Source organism: Seriola dumerili, unplaced genomic scaffold (genome assembly GCF_002260705.1).
Source record: "Seriola dumerili isolate Sdu_G_001 unplaced genomic scaffold, Sdu_1.0 BDQW01000002.1, whole genome shotgun sequence".
NCBI lineage: Eukaryota > Metazoa > Chordata > Actinopteri > Carangiformes > Carangidae > Seriola > Seriola dumerili.
The window spans coordinates 8,221,726-8,242,986 of record NW_019174257.1 but is presented as its reverse complement, the minus strand read 5'-3'; the positions used below and the strand labels follow the sequence as shown (position 1 = coordinate 8,242,986).

The 21,261-nt window shown below is 38.5% G+C and overlaps 1 protein-coding gene across 2 annotated transcripts; it reads right to left on the bottom strand.

The window, feature by feature from the left end:
• Positions 1–726: 726 nt before the first annotated feature.
• pla2g4a (phospholipase A2 group IVA) lies at positions 727–21,261 on the bottom strand. 2 transcript variants are annotated; one of them, XM_022759748.1, is made up of 19 exons: positions 21,106–21,261; positions 18,732–18,832; positions 17,045–17,126; positions 16,727–16,875; positions 16,253–16,366; positions 16,014–16,051; positions 15,356–15,500; positions 13,933–14,069; positions 13,297–13,519; positions 13,029–13,143; positions 10,963–11,100; positions 10,797–10,886; positions 9,370–9,435; positions 8,174–8,304; positions 7,901–8,012; positions 6,602–6,786; positions 6,333–6,522; positions 4,405–4,562; positions 727–3,291 (listed from the first exon to the last, which is right to left on the bottom strand). In XM_022759748.1, the coding sequence occupies exons 2-19, from the start codon at positions 18,747–18,749 to the stop codon at positions 3,133–3,135; spliced, it is 2,250 nt and encodes a 749-aa protein (XP_022615469.1). In that variant the 5' UTR covers positions 18,750–18,832; positions 21,106–21,261; the 3' UTR covers positions 727–3,132. The 2 variants fall into 2 exon arrangements, with proteins under 2 accessions (XP_022615469.1, XP_022615550.1); XM_022759829.1 differs by having other exon boundaries at positions 21,111–21,261.

The following is a 21,261-nucleotide window of genomic DNA, read 5'->3' as shown; positions in this document are numbered from 1 at the left end:
GACACATCAATGAACAATGAAGTAACAGGTGGAGATAATCTGATTTTTAGTCACTTCAAAAAAATCCTAAACTTCCCATAATGCAACCAATTGCATCTTTTTGTTAGACTCTGCCTCCTTGGTGTTACACCATCATCTTTTTAACTCTGTGCTATCATCAGTGTTCTCTTCTCAGAAATTAGAAAAGCTCCTCCAGAACCACAGAAGACATATACGCAACTGTTTTCAAAGGTCAAGTATTACTCCTCAGTCCCAGTAAACTGAGATTCATGTGCAAAATCATAATGTGTCAAAGTTAAAATGATCTCAATATGAGTGAAACTGATAATTTTACAAAGGAGTAAGTGACAAAATATGTGTTACTTGTAATTCCTGTGAACCAACTCTTTTTGAAGGTATTCATTTGCAGGATAATATCACTGAAAGTAACGATCCCATGAAAGTGATATGGTGATGTTAACCAGACAGCCAGAAGAATAAACACAAAAAACACACAATTCACATCTCTTTGGTAGATTCTGAGTTACAGTCAAATACACACTAAAACCTAGAAAACCTACACAGATCCATCCTGCCATCCAAAATTTTTGTAATATATAAGCCAACCAAAGAAAACAAAACATGCTGGTACTGCACTTTCTGTTCGGCTGCTGTGTTATTACAGGAAGGGTCTCAGATAAAGGGGAAGGGTGTCAAATATTTATCCAAAAAACATTATACACAAGGTAAAGTTTCTCTTTTATTCTCATCTCTTTATGATTCACATAAACATTATGTGTGTCATGCTTGGCCAGTTATAATACAAACAGTTATCTCTGCAGTATTTCTGTACATGTCTTGATTCCCTAGAGTTGACTGTTTAGCATCTTATACATTTGTAAACGTTATCACAGATCATAATATGTAATATGACAAAAATGTACAAAAGAAAACAGTTCATGTATGCTTTCTATATTAATTAACCTAATGCTACAAAGAAAAGAAAAAAAGAAAAGAAAAAGTGTAACATGAGTTTGACAGGAAAATCACAAAATGATCAATGCTTGTTTTGTTGCACTCTGTGTTATATTTCAACTATGGAAATTTGTGCATATGCCGTTTTTTTGCAAATTGACCTAGATGGAATAATCTTGTCCATTATATATACTGCTATAGCCGGTTAGCTTAGCTTAGCTTAAAAACTGAAAACAAGGGGAAACAGATAGACTGGCTCAGTCCAATCTACCAGCACCTCTGAAGATCAGTACATTTTAGTTTTTCTATGTTCAGACAGAGCCAGACGAATCAATGAGTGAGTCAAGGGGCCATGGTTAGCTTGGATATGTCTAAGCTTTGTTTAACTCGGTTTCGATTTCTCATATTTAATGTTGTAGTTGATGCAGATTTTTCTTAAGACTACAAGAATGTGCTGCACAATGAAAGAAATGCTGAATGAGAGATTGCATTGAGTTACGGAAGCTTGTGGAACAAGTGGCTAGCCCAGATGTGGTGTCATGACTTTTGCTTTCTGTATTTAACAGACAGATATGGGAGTGGAATCAAATAAACAACAGTGAATATTTAACGAAACATATTTCCCAATCAATGTCTTAACTACAGAAAACATAGAAATACAAAAACCAAGACAAAACATCTGCTAAAAAAATCAACAGAAATGCAAGTTGCAAAGGTTCGTTCATCCCTGATCTTGCAGCAAGGATGCAGAACACTTTCTTTAACACTTTCTTTCTCCAAACCAGTGGGGCTGAAACATGAGTAGGATATATAGGGGTCGGAAGCGCTTCAGTGTAAAATTCCACTGCTGTGTGTGCAGCCTTTGGGCCCCTGCAGGTATAGGTGTAGTGTCTCAGATTCCAGGCATCCACTGCTGCAGGTGTAGTGTGTAAAATTCCACTGAGTACTGCAGAAAGCCACCATTTTCAGATACAAGTGGGTCTCGTGTTACACTCACCACTCCAACTCCATTGCCCTGACCTAGCTCCCCTTCATTGTACAGGGGCCTCTGAGGACTTCTGCAGAAAATGTATTGTGTTGAAGGAGGAAATAGCCTGATAACGACTCATACTGTACCTAAAAGGCAGTCTGAAAGTCTGACAGGAAGATAAATACAGCTTTATCTTCCTTGGGGGGGGGGGCTGTTTCTATGGTACCAAGTTTTGTTTTTCCAAAATGGTGGCTTTAATATGAGACACTCCCTACAGGGGAGTGCTACTTCCCTGTAGGTGGGTAAACATCATTGAGATGTTTGAGGTATCCAGAGGGGGTGCACTTGGTGTGTTTAGGAGTTGCCATCAAACAAAACCAATGGTTACAGGCTCCTCTTCCATGTTTTCAAACAGAATTACATGTTTAGACGAGCCATCTGTTGAAAAAAATAAAAACATGGCGATTTGCATATCTCTCTATTCCCATGTTCAATATGGAAAGAGTTCAGCTCACAAACAGGTACAGTACAGGTGCGGCTCTTAACAGTGCAGTCACACAGCTCAGAATGTAGAAACAGGCTGCATACAAAGTCATAGGAAAAATGCAAATGCAGCTTCGCTCTAGGCAGCAAGAACTAAAGCCAAGAGGTGTCCACGTGAATTGAGAATGTTGTAGCTGGCATAGACATTTCACATGATGCACTAAACTAAGGGGGGTGAGCACACTATTTTCAAACATAAAGAACTAAGCGAAAGAATAGTTTAGGATTCTCAGTAAATATCAAAAACAAAAGATAGGATTCACAACCAATCTCTGTTGTTTGTTATGGAGCCAGATGTTAGCTGTAACAATCCAGTCACACTGCAGTGTTTTCAACATCCAGTCTTTCTCACAGCAAGCAGGGAGAGCAACCATCAGCTGTTTGTGGTCAATAAACACCAACAGTTTTCCCAGCAGTTGCATTGGTGCAAATGTTGTGTTGTATATGAATGCAATCATAAGGATTTCACCAGTAAACATGAAGATTCTTTACATGCAAATTTAGCTCAAATCAGAGATTAACAAATCCTCCAGATTAAAAATATAAGAGATATAAGAGATCCACATGACTGCATTTTCCAAAAAGAAAATGATGTACTTTAAGATAGCATCTACAAAAATCCCTAACGTCCGCTTATCCATAGTCTCCAATTTAGCCAAACAAGGCTACTGGTTATCATTTCCCAAGTGATTCCAAGGTTTTGGGTGAGGATCTCTTCTGAAAAACTTCTTTTTCGGGATCTCGCTGAGTGAGAAGGGAAGGGAGAGGCCTGAGGGGTTCTCTTTCCGAGAGACAATGCAGTCTTTGATGGCTTCTTTAATAACCTGCAAAGGACAAATACAGGGATTAAATAAACCATATTGCATTGTCAATCCATTAAACTGTGTTTCAAAAGCTCCAGCAGTAAATAGAGGTCTTTAAGATAACTGGTGATTTCACTATCATCTAACAATGTCCTTTAGTTTTATTAGATATTTTATATTTTTTATTTGTAGACATATATGGACAGACGGATGGACGGACAACTCTAAAACATAAAAAATGAGGGGATTATGAAAGTCACTAGGATTCATCCCCTGAGGACCATGAATGGCAATGAATTTCATGACAATCCATCAAAAAGTTGTTGGCTGTTTCAGTCTAAACGAAAGTGGTGGACCGAGCGAACAACATTGCTATCTTTACAGCTACACTGCAAGCATGGCTAAAAAAGTTGATTGGAGCAACTTTAACTCTAACAGAGATCAGTAGGCACAAATTAGTTTGAAGTCTTATTCTGTGGAGTGCATATAATTAATGATGGATAAATTACCAAACTTTGGTGTTGCTGGGCAGATTTCACATGTATTGATAAAATCTGATTGACGTTACATCAAACTGGAATGTGATTTTGCATATGACAGTGCCGCTGCCTAACTGTTTATTTAAGAAAGTATCTACTGGCAGTACGTAGAGTAAGTCTGTCTGAATGAGCTGAAATTGTGGTGAAGTCAAATACACTACATCACATTTGAGTCCTTAATCAGCATGGAAGTGACTCAGATTCGGTGAGTGAAAGTCAGTCTGACCTTGCACAGTGACACACCTACTGTAAACTCGTCAAGGCTTGTACTATCCGGTTTTATATGGGCCTCTGGGATTTGAAATTTTTCATGTTGCACAATGAATTGATATTTGTGTAATGACAACACAGAAATGCAAAACTTCCCCGCTGACAAAACTTAATTAAGGTAGTTAAACAATAAATGACTGAGGAAATGGATGATGTATGGCCTATGTAACATGTGTAGGTAAGGTCATGAATCACTTTTTAGCCCCTTAGCAACCTTACCTCTGTCAAACTGTAATATACACAGCAGAAATGACTATTGACTGATGTTGCTTGGGCTTTCCTCCAAGTAAACATCCTGTAGTAAAATTATAGGGACCGAACTGACCTCCAGGTTGTTGAGAGTGTTGAACTCCATGAGGTCGTGGAGTCGGGTAAAGGCCTCGTTGGAGTACTGGAAATTGAAAGTGGAGAAAGGTGACTCGGGGTCGTCAAAAATGTCAAAATCCGCCAACTCCTTCTCCTTCTCAGTTTCTCTGGGAACACCTGTAAGTAAAAGTATTCATTAAAGTAATGAGTAAGACTGTTAATAAATACATAAAATCAATGTCTTTAAAAACTGATCCCAAGACTTGGTATCAAGACTGGGACAAAATAAATGAAATATGTTGTGTTTAAAAGTTCTGACTTAGTAAACAGCAGTTGACAAAATCTTCTCACTCCAAGGTCTGTTTATTTAGTCTACACAGGACTGAGCATGATTGACAGGCATCCTGTTGATAGATGATAGATGACTACTAGCTACACTGTTATTATAGTTTGACTATAAACTATATTTGAATCTCCAGTGCTGGCACAGCGCTAAGATGAAGTGGTGAGATAATGTGGAGATGGGCCATAATATAGCAATGTAATGAAATAGTATTTCTAATATATAATATTGTTATCAGCTGATGTTGACCCTAGTTTTCCCCACGGAGGGAAACATTCCCATTTGGCCAGACGGACTTCACTAGATAAACTTTCGCTGGTTGTTTGTTGACGTTAGCGTAGTTCATTTCTAATCTAACGTTAGCTAGTGTTGCCCATTGTTTGCATTATGGGAGCCAAAAGAGGCATTTAAGCAAGGCAATTTTCCAGGAAATTTTGTCCCAAGTCCTTTGCAAAGAAATCATTTCACAGGCTGGTATTGGCAACCAAGAAAATCTAAATTTTTAAGTTACGTTACAATCTGCAATAAAAGAACAATTAATATGTGTAAATTGTTTCACATGTTATATATACTACTTTTAATAAATAACGAAACACAAATGATTCAGGAAGGAAATTTGAAAGGAATTGCAAAAAAATGGCTCTTTCATTTTAAAAATATCTGCCTCACCTATCCACATAAAATAGTTTGACTAAATAATCCTAACCTGCATTTCCTACTGTAGCTTTTTCTGGATTTCTCAATCATGGATGGAGTTTTCTCAGCATTATTTCATAAACCTATTAACTGTTTATAAGGTAAAGAATGAACTATCTTGCTCACTGTTCATAATGGTTTGCTCTGTTCACACCTGATTCATCATCTGCTTTTACTTTAACATTGATCCTTGTGAATTTGTTTTTATTGTATTATGACAGGTGTAAAGATGTTGGCCACACACAGGAAGAAGTTGTGGCTTAGAGTTTATTAAGCCGATTCAATAATAGCCTATATAACTTCCTTTTTTCACAAATGGGAAGTCCATTTAAAGTATTATTTATTCAGATGTCTTTTGGGTTTGAGTGCAAAAAGCTTATGTAACGTCAATAAACATACTGCGGAAGTATGTGGGCTGATGACCTACTAAATGTAAAGTTAGTGTGCCTTTGTATGTCTTGTGATGTATGGCATGTTTACACATAGAGCTCTCCCATTAGAGCGAGAGATTCCCTACTGGCACCTGGCTCCTTAAGGAACCATAATTCACCCAAGCAGCTCATAAAACTCTGAACACACAGAGGTTCACATTTGTGTGTGTGTGCGCAACCACACACAGTAAAAAGAAGGCATGCTTATCGGCAGACACACCATTTCCAGCACAAAACCACAGTGACCCTGAACTTTTTTTCCTGGGGTCACTCAGATGAGGGGCCCACTTTTTAGCAAAACATAAAACAACTGTCTGGTGTCAACTGAATATAGTTAAATTCCACAGCACAACTTCGAGGAAGAGATGCCTCATGTGCCATGACAGTAAACCAGCATTATTATAATAATACAGAGAGCCCTGGCATATTTTCCCCCTCGCACATTCTGTGGAAAACTCCACATATGCACATGCTTACCAGGCGCTTTGAACTGCCTGAAGTTGATGTTGACCAGGACAAAGTGGATGACAGTAGGGCAGTTCTTTTCTCCTTTTTTTGGTTTGAAGACATAGCATTCCTTCAGGCCTTCGCGGTCAAAGACTTTTGGGTCGATCTTGGGGAATGGGAGCTTGTTCATTCGAGCCCACTTTTCTGCTAGCAGAAGCTCCTGTGGCATAAATTTACAAATTAGGAAACGTTGGTCTCATCTCCTGTTTGTCGTGGATTGCTTTTAGTCAAATTCTGACCTTGAATGGTGGGCTTGAGTCGCTTGGTCGTGCAGAAAAGTCAAAGGAGATGATGAGGTCAACGCCACGCTGCGGCCGCAGGATGAGAGGGTACGGGAGGTTGTAGGTCAGGCCGCTGTCCACCACGTGGATCTTCTTACTCTTCACATCCAGAGGCTCGTAGATACGATCAAACTCATCTGGGTCTGAGAAAATCACACGTTAATGATGTAGCATGAATGGAAAAATTCTATTGTCTACGAACAAATTTCATTCCACACAACTGACCGGACTAATTTAACTGCGATATGATTCACCTACGGAAGTAAGAAGAAGGGGGGTAGGGCTGGGTATTATTACCAGCAGTGACAGCATGTGGCTGGTATTGTTTTCACCTTGTGAGTCTGTGTGTGTGTCATCATGGCAAAATGTGGTCCTGGAGACACCTACTGAAGCAGGAACTACCAAAAGGGGTGGTGTTGAGTACTGCAGGTACTGGCAGGTGTTGATATGTGTGTGGACAGATTTTGTCACCACAATAATGTCACAGTCGTGCAAGATACAGTCACGAAAATTTACAGGTGTGTAGCTGAGCTCAAAATAAAGGCCAATATTGAAGATGATCAAAAAAGAGTTAAAAGGACACAGCTGGAAATGAATGCTAATGTTGGTGTATGCTGGACGTGCAGCTAGCATGTACAACACAACTTAATAAGTTGATAATATGCCAGTGTTGTGTTGACAGTTTTTTTTCCACTGCACCCAAGTGTCCAAAAAGATCATTTAATGCTGCTCTACCAAAAGAAAAGTACAAAGACTTTGCCAAAACACAGTATAAATCGACAAAACTATGATTGAGATTTGGTCAATTTGGTGCAATTCAATCAGTACAGAAAATATATTGAGGTTAGTTTTGGAAACCAGCTCTAACTATACTTACATGTACAAGTGTTTACAGGTGCTATATAGTTATTCTTATCTATTTCCAAATATTTTACTATCATTCCTGCAGTGTCTGATAGGATTATCAAGAAAATGTAGAATCATTTCCCTTGACATAGATGTTTCCCTGTTGAGCTGCAGTGTAGGAATAGTAACCAACTTGTATGAGGACTGTGGATTTTTCTCCAATCTCCTACCCTGAAAGTGCATTAGGAAAAGGTCTTTCAAAAAGGAGGAAGAATGATTATTTTAATAAAAAAAAACTGTTTCAATGTTAACATGAGAACCTGACTATGTTTGAAGACAAACTTGTAAAACTGTGAACCTATCCTTTAAGTCTGAAGGCAGTGAATTGTGACAGTCTTTGATCCCTCTTACCTGTGACAGCATCCACCTCCTCCTCAGGTGGAGGAGTGTGATATGTAACCTCAGTGACTGGAGAGAATGGGATGCTGGTGTTCAGGTTCAGGCCCAGCATGAAGTTATGCACCTGGTGACACAGTGGGAATGGGTTATGGAGAGACAAACAGGCAGGCTGTTGTAAATTTGACTATAAATTGGAAATAAGAATGCAGATAGAGCACATGCAGTGTTTTATATGAAGAGTTACATAATTTTAATGGCTTGCAGTTAATGAACATATTCAGGTACCTTCCCAGCCCTGCCCTCTCTTGTGTTGAACAAGGCAGAATCACTGAAGAGCGATGTGAACATTCGCTGAACCCAGCTGGCCTGAGCAGTGCGATGAAACTCATCCTCTGCCTCCTGGTTCTCTGTCCCACCTGAACACCAAAACCAAAGGGAGACAAAAATATAGTCTAACAAAAACACTTACTATGGTTCAAGATCTGTATCTTTCTGCAATAAAACTAGGAGACTTTCCAAACTTAATTGAACTCAAAAGAGGTTGCCTAAATGCCTGAAATAGACTAAACTATATAATTTAACAGTACAAACAAGAATTTAAAACAATGACATACAAGATCTCGTATAACAAAAAGAGAAGTATGACTAGTTTACCTTCCAAAATATATTTTAATCTGCCTTCGCCTTAATTGTCTCTTTCACACATTCAAATGCTGGACTGAAACTAGTTTTTCAGGGCCTGTGAACAGCTGTCAAGTTTGACGGAAATCTGGTTGCAATTCAAGTGTAGATTTTGTTTTTAATTTCCATTGTTTACTTTACTAGGAACAGTTGGATCTAAAATTCAAATCAAATGTAGGAAAACATCAGAAATATCCTGTATGTTACTGAAATGAAAAGGTGCTTTGAGACTTTTTTAAAACGGTCAACTTGGACTTGGACAGTTGCTGTTAATTCTAAACTTTCCAACTTCCCATTTAGTCATAAATGTTTAATGTTACAGAAAAAACCTAAGATATGTAAATGTAATTCCATCTCCCTTTTACCCTCTCTCTCTCTTTTTCTCTCTTTCTCTTTCTATCTTTAGTTCTTGGATCAACTATTTCACTCAACTCAACTGATATAGCGTTAACTTCCTAAAATTCAGCTTGTAGAGCATTCTGTTGCATTATGTGTATGTGCAAACCAAATAGTTAGAAGTAAAAGCTTGAACATGTTTTCATGACTTGGCATTAACCACAGCAGCTGGTCTGATATACTTGTGTCACACTTAAAGATGTCAACAAATGTCAGCAACATAACCACAAAAAAAAGAAAAAAAAAGTGTTGAGGTATCAACTTTCCCTCAAGCCCAATAATATGTATTCACAGTATTTTGACTTTCTTAGCTTTCACAGTCACACATCACAATTGCACCTTAACAAATTTAATATGCTGAACAAAGAGGTGCCGTAGTTCGTCATATAACTCATGTAGCTCACCTTTGCGTGGCTCGTCGTCATTGTCCAAACTGTCTTCCCCGACAATGTGCTGCGGTTTGATCTGCTCTGTAAGGCACAAGACAGCTTCACTCATCCAATTACAACTTAAAAAGAAGCTTGTTAGTCTCATTTCCACCACACATCAACACTGTACCTGACAAAATATTTTTGTTCAGTTATGTGACATTATCAAATTCACTTATTGTTTTTTATTTCTATCAAAGTAAGTCCTTAAGGAAATGCAATACACCCAACAAACTAATGCATTCTTTAACTGGGTGGGAACCTTTTTAACACTTCTGTAGAATTAATGCATCGTCTGACTGTGTCTGAATGTTTAAAGGTCACCACATACGGATGCATTCAACCATAAAACACCTGATGAGCTGTCAGAATAATCACAGGAAGCTGATAGTTTCCCATTGTTGTGGAAACATCACTCAAACACGCGCGCACACACACACACACACACACACACACACACACACACACACACACACACACACACTCAATCTGGTGAGATAATGTTAGACTGGCTATTTTTAGAGGTACATACTGGTGTGAAACAATAATAACATACCAGAGACACCAGAAACAAACACCTGTGCTTATTTATACTAAGTATATTTACACTAAGTATCCACACTGAAAACACAGTTCAGATTATGTTGAAGAACTGCTCAAGATCTACAATTTCAAAATGTAATGTCACATATACTGAATGGGAAATATCCATTCTAATTATTTAGTGGACATTTTTGTATTTTGATATTTTCTTTTATGAAATACTTAATTAATTGGCAAGATACATGAAGGTATTTAAAATATTTTTGGATTAAATAAATATAGATATGCTCATGAGCCTGAAATAGTCTTCCAGTTAGTTGTCTGAGCACTTTTTTAAATACATTTTTTAAATGATGATTTAATATTATATAAACTTTATTGTGGAGCAAATGTTTTTATTATATCATTCAAAAGTGGTGGCATTTCTCTTCTACATTCTTCTTTTATTTTACATTTATCTAACCCTACTGCATTATTATGAATCAATATCATATTGTTTCAATTTTTTTTGCTCATTGTTTTATCTACTGGCAACTACTGGTCATATCATATGATCTGTCTCAGCAGGTCAAGAATGAAATTTTAGTCTCAAATTTGAAGCCAACGTCGATGACAAGTCCTTACAGTGCTCTGAAAATCTATAATTCCATGACAAACTTTATCTCCTGATGAAGATGATGTGATATGATTGAAATCTCCAGAACAACTACTCAATCAACCCTGTGGTGAGATTGTTTTATGAATTATTGGCTCAAACAAATGTATTTGTGCATTGCATTTAACCATTAAAGAAACATCATTTAAGTCAGTACTGTGTATTTCAGTCCAGACATACTGAAGGAAAAACAGAGAAAGGTTACCTAACTCCTCCTCCATGGTGCTGCCACCAGCTGTGTCTTTGACGCCCAGCACTCTGTTGAACAGAATCGAGAAGGCGCTCCCCCACACACCTGACACACCGAAAACATACTGTCAGTATAATGGGTGAAAGTTTGATTGTGGTGTGGATGCAAACATCTTTCTTACCCATCAGAAAATGAAGAGGGTTTTCCTCATATTTCTTCACAACAGTTCCCATGAAGAACTTGCTTCCAAACAAGTCTGGGGTCATGAAGGTACCGTACTTTGCCATCCCAATTTCATATGGGCTGAACTCCACCCAGTCTACGGATTGAAACCTCAGTGTTAATGTAAAATAAATTAACAAACAAAAACACCATATAACACTCAGTAAGCACCTGTTTACAGTGTACTGCTCTGAAAAACTTGATTGCAAACAGGTTGCATTTGTATGCTTCAAAGGCAATGCATGGAAAGAGCATAGTTGGTATTAGCAATTACTTTTACTGTTTACTATTACTTTTTACTGCTTTGTAATTAGACATATTTGAAAGTGTCATGATCACACTGAAGCACTGAATACAACAAGACTAAGAGACTACAGCTATGCTGCCAAGCCAGCTCTGTGGAGTTGTAGGCACAGCAGTGCTTAGAGCTAAATGCTAACATCTACATGCTAACCACATCCATGATGCTAAGATATTCACAATGACAGTGCTAATATGTTGATGCTAAGCGGGTAGAATCATTATCAGGATCACTCTAGTTGTTCAGTTTGTGTTTTTTTAAGCAATTTTAAGCATGCCTGAACATGTCAAAATAAAATGCAAAGGTAGAATAGTGCACAGCAGAGAGAGAAATCATACCTTGAATGCAGTAACTGTTGTACTCAATTTCAATTTCAAGAGTGTATTTATTTTGTATCAATTCAGCTTCATTTGATATATTTTAAATGAAAAAAATCAGCACGAGCATGACAAGAGCCACAGAACCTCTGGGCCAGTTTTTGTGTTAATCTGTTTAAATTGCAAATTAGTCTGGGAATATGTACAGTATATCCTGAAACAGCAAGAGCAGGTCCTGCGTTTTCACCAAATCTTGAGGCCAAGTCTTGTAGAGTGTCAAAATCTTGTTTATAATTTACTTACATAGTGTGTATGCCTACATTTTTGCTTAAGCAAAGTGCTGGCTGGTTTCTGAGCCTCTGACTAAAAAATTACAAAGCTACCAAGTATTGCACAGTAGACAATGCGCATGGAGTGGATGGAACTGGGTGGTCAATAAGAGCCCAAAGATTTTTTTTCTAAGGGCCCAAAGGGGGCCCTGCCTAAAGAGAGATGAAGCCAAGGCCTGAATAGACATGTGGTATGGAAAGTCATTATGACATGTTTGTAACAGCTTTTACAGCAACAATCTGTAATCCTCCAGCACTCAGGTATGTGAGCACAAATAGTTGCCCAAATGCATACAATCATACACACAGTCCTATTCACATACAAAAGAAGACCTTAAACCTCTGCAACCTTTTAGACAATAGTTGCTTCTTAAATGTGCAGATTGTTTCACAGCTGGACTTTATTCAAACTGTCTTTTGACTGCCATGTTTTCCATTGACAAATGGGATTTTCAGTAAGTAGAGAGTCAAGAAAACCAAAGAAGAAAAAGTCTATTTTGGTAACACTTTTAATGACTTAGCACTTGTGCATCTACTTTTTGAAGATCATTTTTTAACTTTAGGCATGATGACGAGAACTAACAAAAGATAAACTACATGTAATTGTGGAATGTGAAACTAAAACATGCTCAGAAACTGTCTGCTATTTATTCAGAACATCTCCAGAAAGTGTCTCTGAGACCTGTCCAAGAATTACTGCAGATTTTGTTCCTTTATTGTATTTTCTATTTAAATGTCTGTTTCACTGAAGGGTAGTGTACAGTTGCTGTGCAGACTACATCAACAATGAGGAAGTATTGTACAATGTAGGACTAACCCAGAGTATATCGTGGCATTTTGCACACGTTTTGCACACGTCGACAGACCACAACGTCATGACATGTCCTCACTGCGCAAGCAGAGCAGCATTATAAAGAAATATGTACTGCTTGGTTATTTTGCATGTGGCCAAACTCATCTGATCATCTGTACTTACTAATTTCATATGCAAAAAGGTCTGTGAGTGACATGGAATACATGCAATATACAATTTAACATAAAAGCATGTGCAGATACTTACAAATCAACAGATATTTACCTGCAAACATGAGCTCAGAAACATCTGGCTTGACATGCAGACATGTGAAGAGAGGAAGGGGACTCTGTGCCTGGTCTGTCTTCTCCTGGATTTCACTTAGCTTAGTGTCCATTCTCTGGTGGGAGAGAGCACAGTCTTTGAAACATTTACACATGCAGAGGATATGAAAGATGAAGGGAAGATAAAGATTGATGTACTCGTGAGGAGATGGACAATTAAGAAATTCCTTCAAAATTAAAACAAACAACAGCTGTCTGGCGACTCTTACCGCGGGAATAAGCGTCTCTCCTATGAGCATACCAAAGATATCAGTAAAGGTAACAGGCTGCCCTGAGGCCTTTTTGGTCCAAAGGGCCTGGATGTAGTTGGTGATGTGTTGGGGCAGCAACAGCCTCAGTGGGTTACTGCTAACTCTCTTCATTAGCTCCTTGTTGATATCCATTGGGCCCTTGTTTGGAAAGTCAGGGTGGGAATAGAGAGTTGACATGTACCTACAGGGATAAAGAGGGACGAAGAAAGTTGACATTGCAAATATATAAATTCAAGGAGGATAAGATGTTGCTTAAAACTACGATTCTGCTCTTTTGAGAGGGTTTAAGTAGAAAATACTGTACCAAGGAAGTTATATCCACTATGTCTCTGAAACATTAAGATAGAGACTGAAATAAACCTTGCTTGCTTTCTTGATGACAGCTTCATGTCAGCAGAGGAGACTGGAAAGTTTGCCAGAGCATGGAGGAGGCAACACCGAGGAATAGTCAGACAGAAAGGAAAGACAAAAGAAACGCAGCAGTGACAACAAAGACAAAGATAAAAAGAGAGAAAGTGTCTTTAGAATTAAGAGGTCAGAGAGAGGCAGGGTGTAAAGAGAGAAAAGAGAGGAAAAGGAAAAATAAAAACTGACCATGTGGATCCAGAGAGGCCGGCGACATATGTGGCACAATCCAGGACCCCAGACTCAAACAGCGCCTTCATCACACCTGAGAAGCCCACCATGGCACGGAAACCGCCTCCTGAGCCTGCTATGGCTATCACTGGTACCTGCAATGCAACACACACACACACATACAGAGTCATAAGAGGAAGAAGATGAAGACGGAGGTGCACTTAATCACATACTTACATACTACACAGCAAGAGCCCCACATTCATTTTCTCTACCATTCTTTCAGCAGTACCTTCTCTCCCGTGCCTCTGTACAGTGTGTGTGCCATGCCAGTTGCTTCACACCTTCACAAACTTTATTAACTTGTGCCTTCAGATTTTCAACTATTTCATAACTCTCATTGTGCAACATGGCTTCCTCCTTCCATCTGTGTTTATCTCATGATCAGTTCTGAATATTCTCACAGAGATATTTAAACAAAAGTCATCCTGGACATGGACTTAAGGGATGTTATAGAGTAGAAGAGGGCAGTAGCTGGTTATCTCATTCCTCTGGAGCTTCCGGCAAATGCTGAAGACATGAACAAGCCTGGCTGGAGATTACAACAAGCTCCAAGGGCGTGTAGCCAAAACCACACCAGGGAGAAAATGAAACTTAGTTTAGTGTAGAGCAGGGGAAAGGTTAAAGTTTTGTAAGGCTTACTATATAGTTTGCATTCTCAGTGTGAGAAATTTCTAAGTGTTATTATAAACAGATGACAGTTTTTTCACACTTTTGAATTTAGCAAGTGAGCAAGTCTGCAGCAAGTGTGGTTACATTATCCGCAAACAGACCTCAAAACTTTGCACGTGAAAAGGCGTTCACCGCCATATCAGCACAAACGTCAAGTGGGCTAACTGTTTCGCCATCTCCAGTCTTTATGCCAAGCTACTGTAAGCTAATGGTTGCAGGCAGAAGCTTTATATGATATACACTCTTATATTTTTGTATTGATTAAACAAATGATATATAACATGTTAATTAATGAAATTTGGATGTATTACATGGATTTTGTTATCTTCAGACAGAGCCAGTTAGCTGTTTACCCCACTTCCAGTCTTTATGCTAAGCTAATAGCTGCTGGATGTAGCTTCAAGTTTACTGGAAAAATAAGAAATTGTAAAATTGTCAGAATGTCAAAACCATTCCTTAAAGTATCAGTCAGTTACAAGAAACAGCATAAAGAACCGGGCAGCAGCCATTCAGGTTTCATACCAAATGTAAACATTTCTGATACGCCAACATACTGTATGCAGTAAGTGCAACAGCATGGTGAAACTGAGTGAATAAATTAAGCAATCACCTCAAAGATTCACACAAAGGATTGAAAAAAGTTTTTGTTTCAAATACAGTTGTCATGTTAAAACTATGTTAAATCTACATTTAATTGCTGTGTTCCCACCTCCTGTGGAGAGCTGGGGAGGAAACGAGGCTTCTCCATGTCTAGCAGCTTCTTGATGCCCAGCATCACTCTTTCTCTGCGGGTTTGTCTGAACTGTTTCTCTTTGTCACACAGGGCCAGGCTGAACCGCAGGTCCAGGTTGGTACTGCAGATACAAATGACAGAAATAAGATTTACTAAAATTTGATAGTAGGAAGGCAAACAATACCTAATGTTTCACATTTTCTGCTTGGAGACAGATAGAGGGTGTGATTTCTCCATGTCCGTAACACTAGTGATGATGTTGAAACTTATCTGCCACAGACAAAAGTCATGACTTCTCACCTTGTAGTATTCAACTTCTCATATCTACTAATATTTCAAACATGTATGAAATTTTCAAATTCCTCCCACTAACAACTATGCTGTGATACTATGGGAATTATGAGTATCCTGTCATTTCTGAGTCATGCTGCTTTATCTTCTAATTCACTTTCCACACTGCTGCGAGTGAACTGCTATGTATTCTGGAATTCCTGTGTACTCTTGAACCTGTGACGAATGTGTACACATGCCATGACTGGTATATCCTTTTCACATGAAGGCCCTTAGGTTAAAAAGTAAATAGTGCTTACAAATATCACTGGGGAAAAAAATTGATTCCGGAGGGAATACATACCAAATCTCCAGCGACATCTCTAAGTACACTTTGGTTGCCTGTCAAAACAATTATATATGTGGTTATTGTTCAGTAAAGGGGCAGCTGAGTGTGGCAGGTAATTCTGTTAACAGACAAATATTAAGTGTCAGTAACAAAATCAATTAGTATACATATATAAATATATATATATATATATATATATATATGAGTTTATAATGATGAATCTGCCAAAGACTTTGAGGGATAAAATGTCTTACTTTGCCAATAAAGAAAGTCTCCATCTTTGTCTGGCCCACTCTAAGCTTGGTAAGGTCGAAGGATGTCGTCCCAAGTGTCTCATCCATCACATAATTCGCATCCATTAATGTTAGCTGATTGGAATAAACAACATAATTTCTTGGTTAAATAAACGTTGAGAGCTACACATTAATTATTCTGGCCTGTATTGAAATTTTTCTAACCAATGTAGTTTTGTCAAAAAGTTAAACATTGATAAATGTAAAAAAAAAAAAAAACTGTCGAAAAATGATTTATTTTTCCTGAGATGACTCTAATCTAATGTACCATGAGTCACTCTGATTATAGTGTCAATTATGATGCTATTTATCTCATATTATCTCATATCAGGCTAAAAATGGTAATGTGTTCATGAGGGTTTATGCTCCACCACATCCCTGTTTGTCATCCTATACTGGTATGAACTGTCCTAGACAAGGAAATGCAGGTTTAACCTCCAGGACGTTCTGCTGGTTGGGGTCTAATATGAAGTGAAAGGTTTCGCCCCATTTTGGGTTGATGTCGTTGTCTATGTGCTTGGTCCTCTTTCTGCTCTCTGGGGCTGTTGGGATGAACAGCTCCACATATGGATCTGGGGTGTCCACTGCACACACACACACACACACACACACACACACACACACACACACACACACATGTTCAACAGTATTACTTAACAGCATGTCGCTACTATGTGCATGCAGCAAAGTGTCTGAATTTTAGAATCACATGAATACGGGCAAAAACAAAAAAAAGGATGTATTAAGACTCACACAGGTCACCCAGTGCTCCCTTGGTGACGTTCTCAGCTCGAACCACTGTCACTGTGAATTTGTGAGAAAACTGCTGTTCCACCTGCAATAAAACAGTCAGACAGGTCAGTTTGGCTTCACTGCATCACGTGGGTTCACAGCAGATTCATGTGTCAGTCTCTAGGAACACCTGGGGTTTTTGGCATTTTAACAATGGCTGTCACATCTGCTGTGAATTTCTCTAATTCAGGGTTCACACGGATCAGCAATAATGTTCCCCATGCATTTGGACAGCACTGTTCCCTTTTAAAATATGTGGTAACATTTAATAATACAGCCCAAGATTTACAGTGTGATTTTGTTGTATGAATCAGGTACTAATAGAATACTAACCTGTCCCTACTGGTACTTAAATTAAGCTACAGTGGAAGAAAACAAGACTATAGGGAAACAAACAGTCTTTGTCAGATGGACACCAGACACCAGAACATATCTGTTAGGAAAACCTTACTTGGTAAGTACCATGAGAATATGGCAAAAGGATTTGTTTTGATTATTACTTTTTTACTGTAAGGAACAGGAACCTGTTTATTTAGTTTATTGCTGGGCTCCATATATGTTTGACAAGTCCCTAATTATTCCAAGATTTCTACTCCTTTTTTTTTTTTTTTTTTTTACAAGTTTATGACCCTAAGTCATTAATTTCATGTTTTTCAATAACCCTCTCATTTGAGTTTTCCCTAGAGATTTTCCCCAAGCCCCTTCCCTTACCTTATTGTACCCCTGCAGTGTTGGTAGTATATTGTAACTCTGAAATATGTTAATTACTTCATAGGATCCATAAGTTATTAACACCATTTTTCCCAAACTTCAATTTTGTTTCCCATTACTATGCTCCCTACGTAATCAGCCTTTACCACCAAGTAGTGGTAGTCTAATTTATTTTGCGTTGCAGAAGTGTTACCAGACATGCTAGTATACAGGTCAGTTTGTGCACTCTTGAAAAAATGTACCTTATGTAAGCTAAAACACAAGCATCTTCAGAGGCCATTGATCTCTAAACAGTTTTCCCTTTGTCCTCCATTGATGTCCATCACAGAACCCACATGTTGGATTAAGAACAGAAGCTGTTTTGCATTTTTGCTGCTTGTGTCATAAACAGCCTCTCTTAACAAATCTCAATATCTATGAATGTTCATTGTGGTTTTAAGGTGTGAGCGTTCATGAGGGACACAAGTAGCCTTAATAGACTGCTTGTTGATGATGGTATTTTGCACACCCTAAGTTAATTAGGTGAGAGAATTCAGTTTCATCTAACCATACACAAGTATTTCAAACAGAAAGTGTTTTGAGACTTTTAACAGATAAGAAATAGCTCTTGACAGCTGTGAATGCAGATATCATACATTTTATCTAATGTTCATCTTTGCTGTCTCAAACAATCCTCATTTGACCTTATCACCCGCTGCAGTGATAACAAACATGGCATTGCTGTTGAGATGTTTGTTGCAATATTGGCAAAGAAAGTTTTTGCTTTGGAGCAATTAGACTAAAAGTCATTCAACATTATAATTATTATTAAAAAACCAAGAATATAAGGCCTGCTTTGGAATGATTTGTGCTGTGAAACCACTGGAATCGCTCCAATTCTGTTTGCTCATTTTTACATACTGTACATACAGGAAATAATAACTACGTCAATACTCACAATTATATTGGAAGCCATGATGTGTTGTCAGGTGAGCAATTCTCAGGAAAGTTAAATTTAACTCAAGAGAACATCTCAGTCATCAACTGAAGCATTCAGAGCTTGGAAGAGAAAACAAAGAAGTTGAGTATCAGTGCAAATGCAGCATTGTTGCTTTAAGAAACAGACATTTACATGAAAAAACACTCTTATTAAATGTGTGATGCTCTGAAATGAAAAAAACAGAGTTTTTTCCCAGGGTTTCCGATGATTACATTAGCAAGGTGACTGTCAGTCAACATGTGAAAGCGCAATTATCCACTTTTGACCAGAGCTGCCACGACATTAACAACCAGGCATATTACTGAAACCTCTGGGAAAAGGATATTCTCCTAAAAACAAGAGCCATAGCTACAATTGAAATATCAGTGGAGCCTTTCACATTTTGAGAGGCGGAGGAGGAAGTGTGCTGAGCCTTATACACATGATAGGAGGCCTGGGCCAGTAGGAAGGCTTCATGCATGTTTTTGAGTGCAAGTACCTCACATGCATGTATAGAGACAGAGAGGAAAAAGTGCCAGTAAAAAGAGATGTACTGACATGTGACAAACTAAAGGAAAAACCATCATAAAGTGTCTTAATAAGCTGTTGTACCACCATGTGCCACCAGGACAACTTCACTGCTCCTTGGCACTGATTCTCCATGTCTCTGAACTCTACTGGAGGGATGGACATCATTCTTCCAAAAGATATCCCCTCATTTAGTGTTTTGATGGTGGTGGTGGAGAGCACTGCCCAAAATCCCAAAAATATGTGGGTTGAGATCTGGTGACTTTGAAGGCCATAGTATAAAATTCACATCATATTCATACTCAACAAACCATTCAGTGACCCTTAGTGCTCTATGGATGGGGACATCGTCACCCTAGATGAGACTACACCCAGCAGGATATAAAGGTTTTGTCATAGGATACAGGTGATCACTTAGACCAACTTTGCACTGATTTACAGCGACGCCCTCCCTCTACTCCCTCTAAGGGTACAAGCTCCTGCCATTTGCGCCCCGACAATGAGCCCTCTTTCAAAGTCACTTAACATTTTTTTCCCCTTGCCATTTTGATACAAAATCATAATCAACTTGGCCTCCATGATTGGACGTTAATTGGTTAATTGCATCATTAATATGTCACTTGCCTGTATCTTTGACGTTGATATGATTGAACAAAGATGGTGTATAACATATGGAACAGTAAAATAGCTGGGTGTGCATTTACCGATTGCTGAAAAGAAATTTGAATATGGTGTGTGTGTGTGTGTGAGAGAGAGAGAGGGACTGTGCGTGTGCGTGTGTGTGTGTGTTGTGCTGTGCTGGTGATAGCATATCAAGGTCAGTGAGCCTTTTCTCAGCTGTTCACCAAAGCGTATCATTACTGAGGGGACTGAGAGCACGTAGTGTCTGTGTGTTCACAGCACTGGTCACGTAGTTTGCAACAGTGGTCCAACTTTTCAAAGTGCCAGCTCGCTCTGCCCTTGTTTTTCATTGTACAATGAGTGCATGCAGGCTGCTGAGTCCTGTGCGTGTGCCAGCACTACCCAGAGACTTTCACAGCACTAAATTTTCATATGAGAACACAAGATGTGAAAGAGGCACACAACAACCAGCCATGATGCAAAACAGCTTCAGTAATTATGGGTTTTAAAGGCATACAGTAAATCTCCTACTGGTATACCTCCACCTGAGACATACAAGGTAAAGGTCGGAAGTAAAGAAATCTCACAAGATTAGGCTACTTGTATGAATCATAGTGCATTACCCAAAATAAATATTCCAGTTAAAAGTCATTGCAGTCTGACTCTTATCTGGATTACATGCTTCACACAAAACTTGTTATTACGCCACTATAAACAGGTTTTGCATGATTCTTTAAGCTAGGTAGAATTAGGTCAGATCTGACAGGGCCTGATGGTTCAGTATGAGTGTGAAACATGCAGTGACAGTTGATATTACTGCTTCAGGTTGTGAAAGACAAGAGAGCTGATAACGCTAGCTATTAATTTTGCAATGATGTAAATATAAAACATGACATATAGCACAACAACAAACGCTGTAAACTAAAGATTTAAGAGGATAAACACTCTTTAAGGCAACTCATTGCTTTCGTTCACACTGATCTGCCCTATTCAGCCCTTAATGTGCCTATACTGGTATTTATCTATAAGTTTTAGTACGTGTTTTCAATTTCCTCATCCTGTTGCGGAAAATGAACGCTTAAGAAGACGCTGGTTAACCACAATTATTTGCACCGACGCTCCTCTCTAAATTTCTGTCCAATCTTTTTTACTAAAAAAAAAACACAACACACTACTTTATAAAGACAAAACAATGGAAACATACCTTACCCGTAGCAAGCTATCAACTCACAAATCCTGAAAAATGTGTCATGCTGGTCGACAGTATCGCTTCACCAGAAGAGTAGATGGAGGAGGTGCTTCTCACAAGCAGCATAGAGTACCCGGCAGTCAGGAGAATCAGACTTCAAGTTGGAGACGA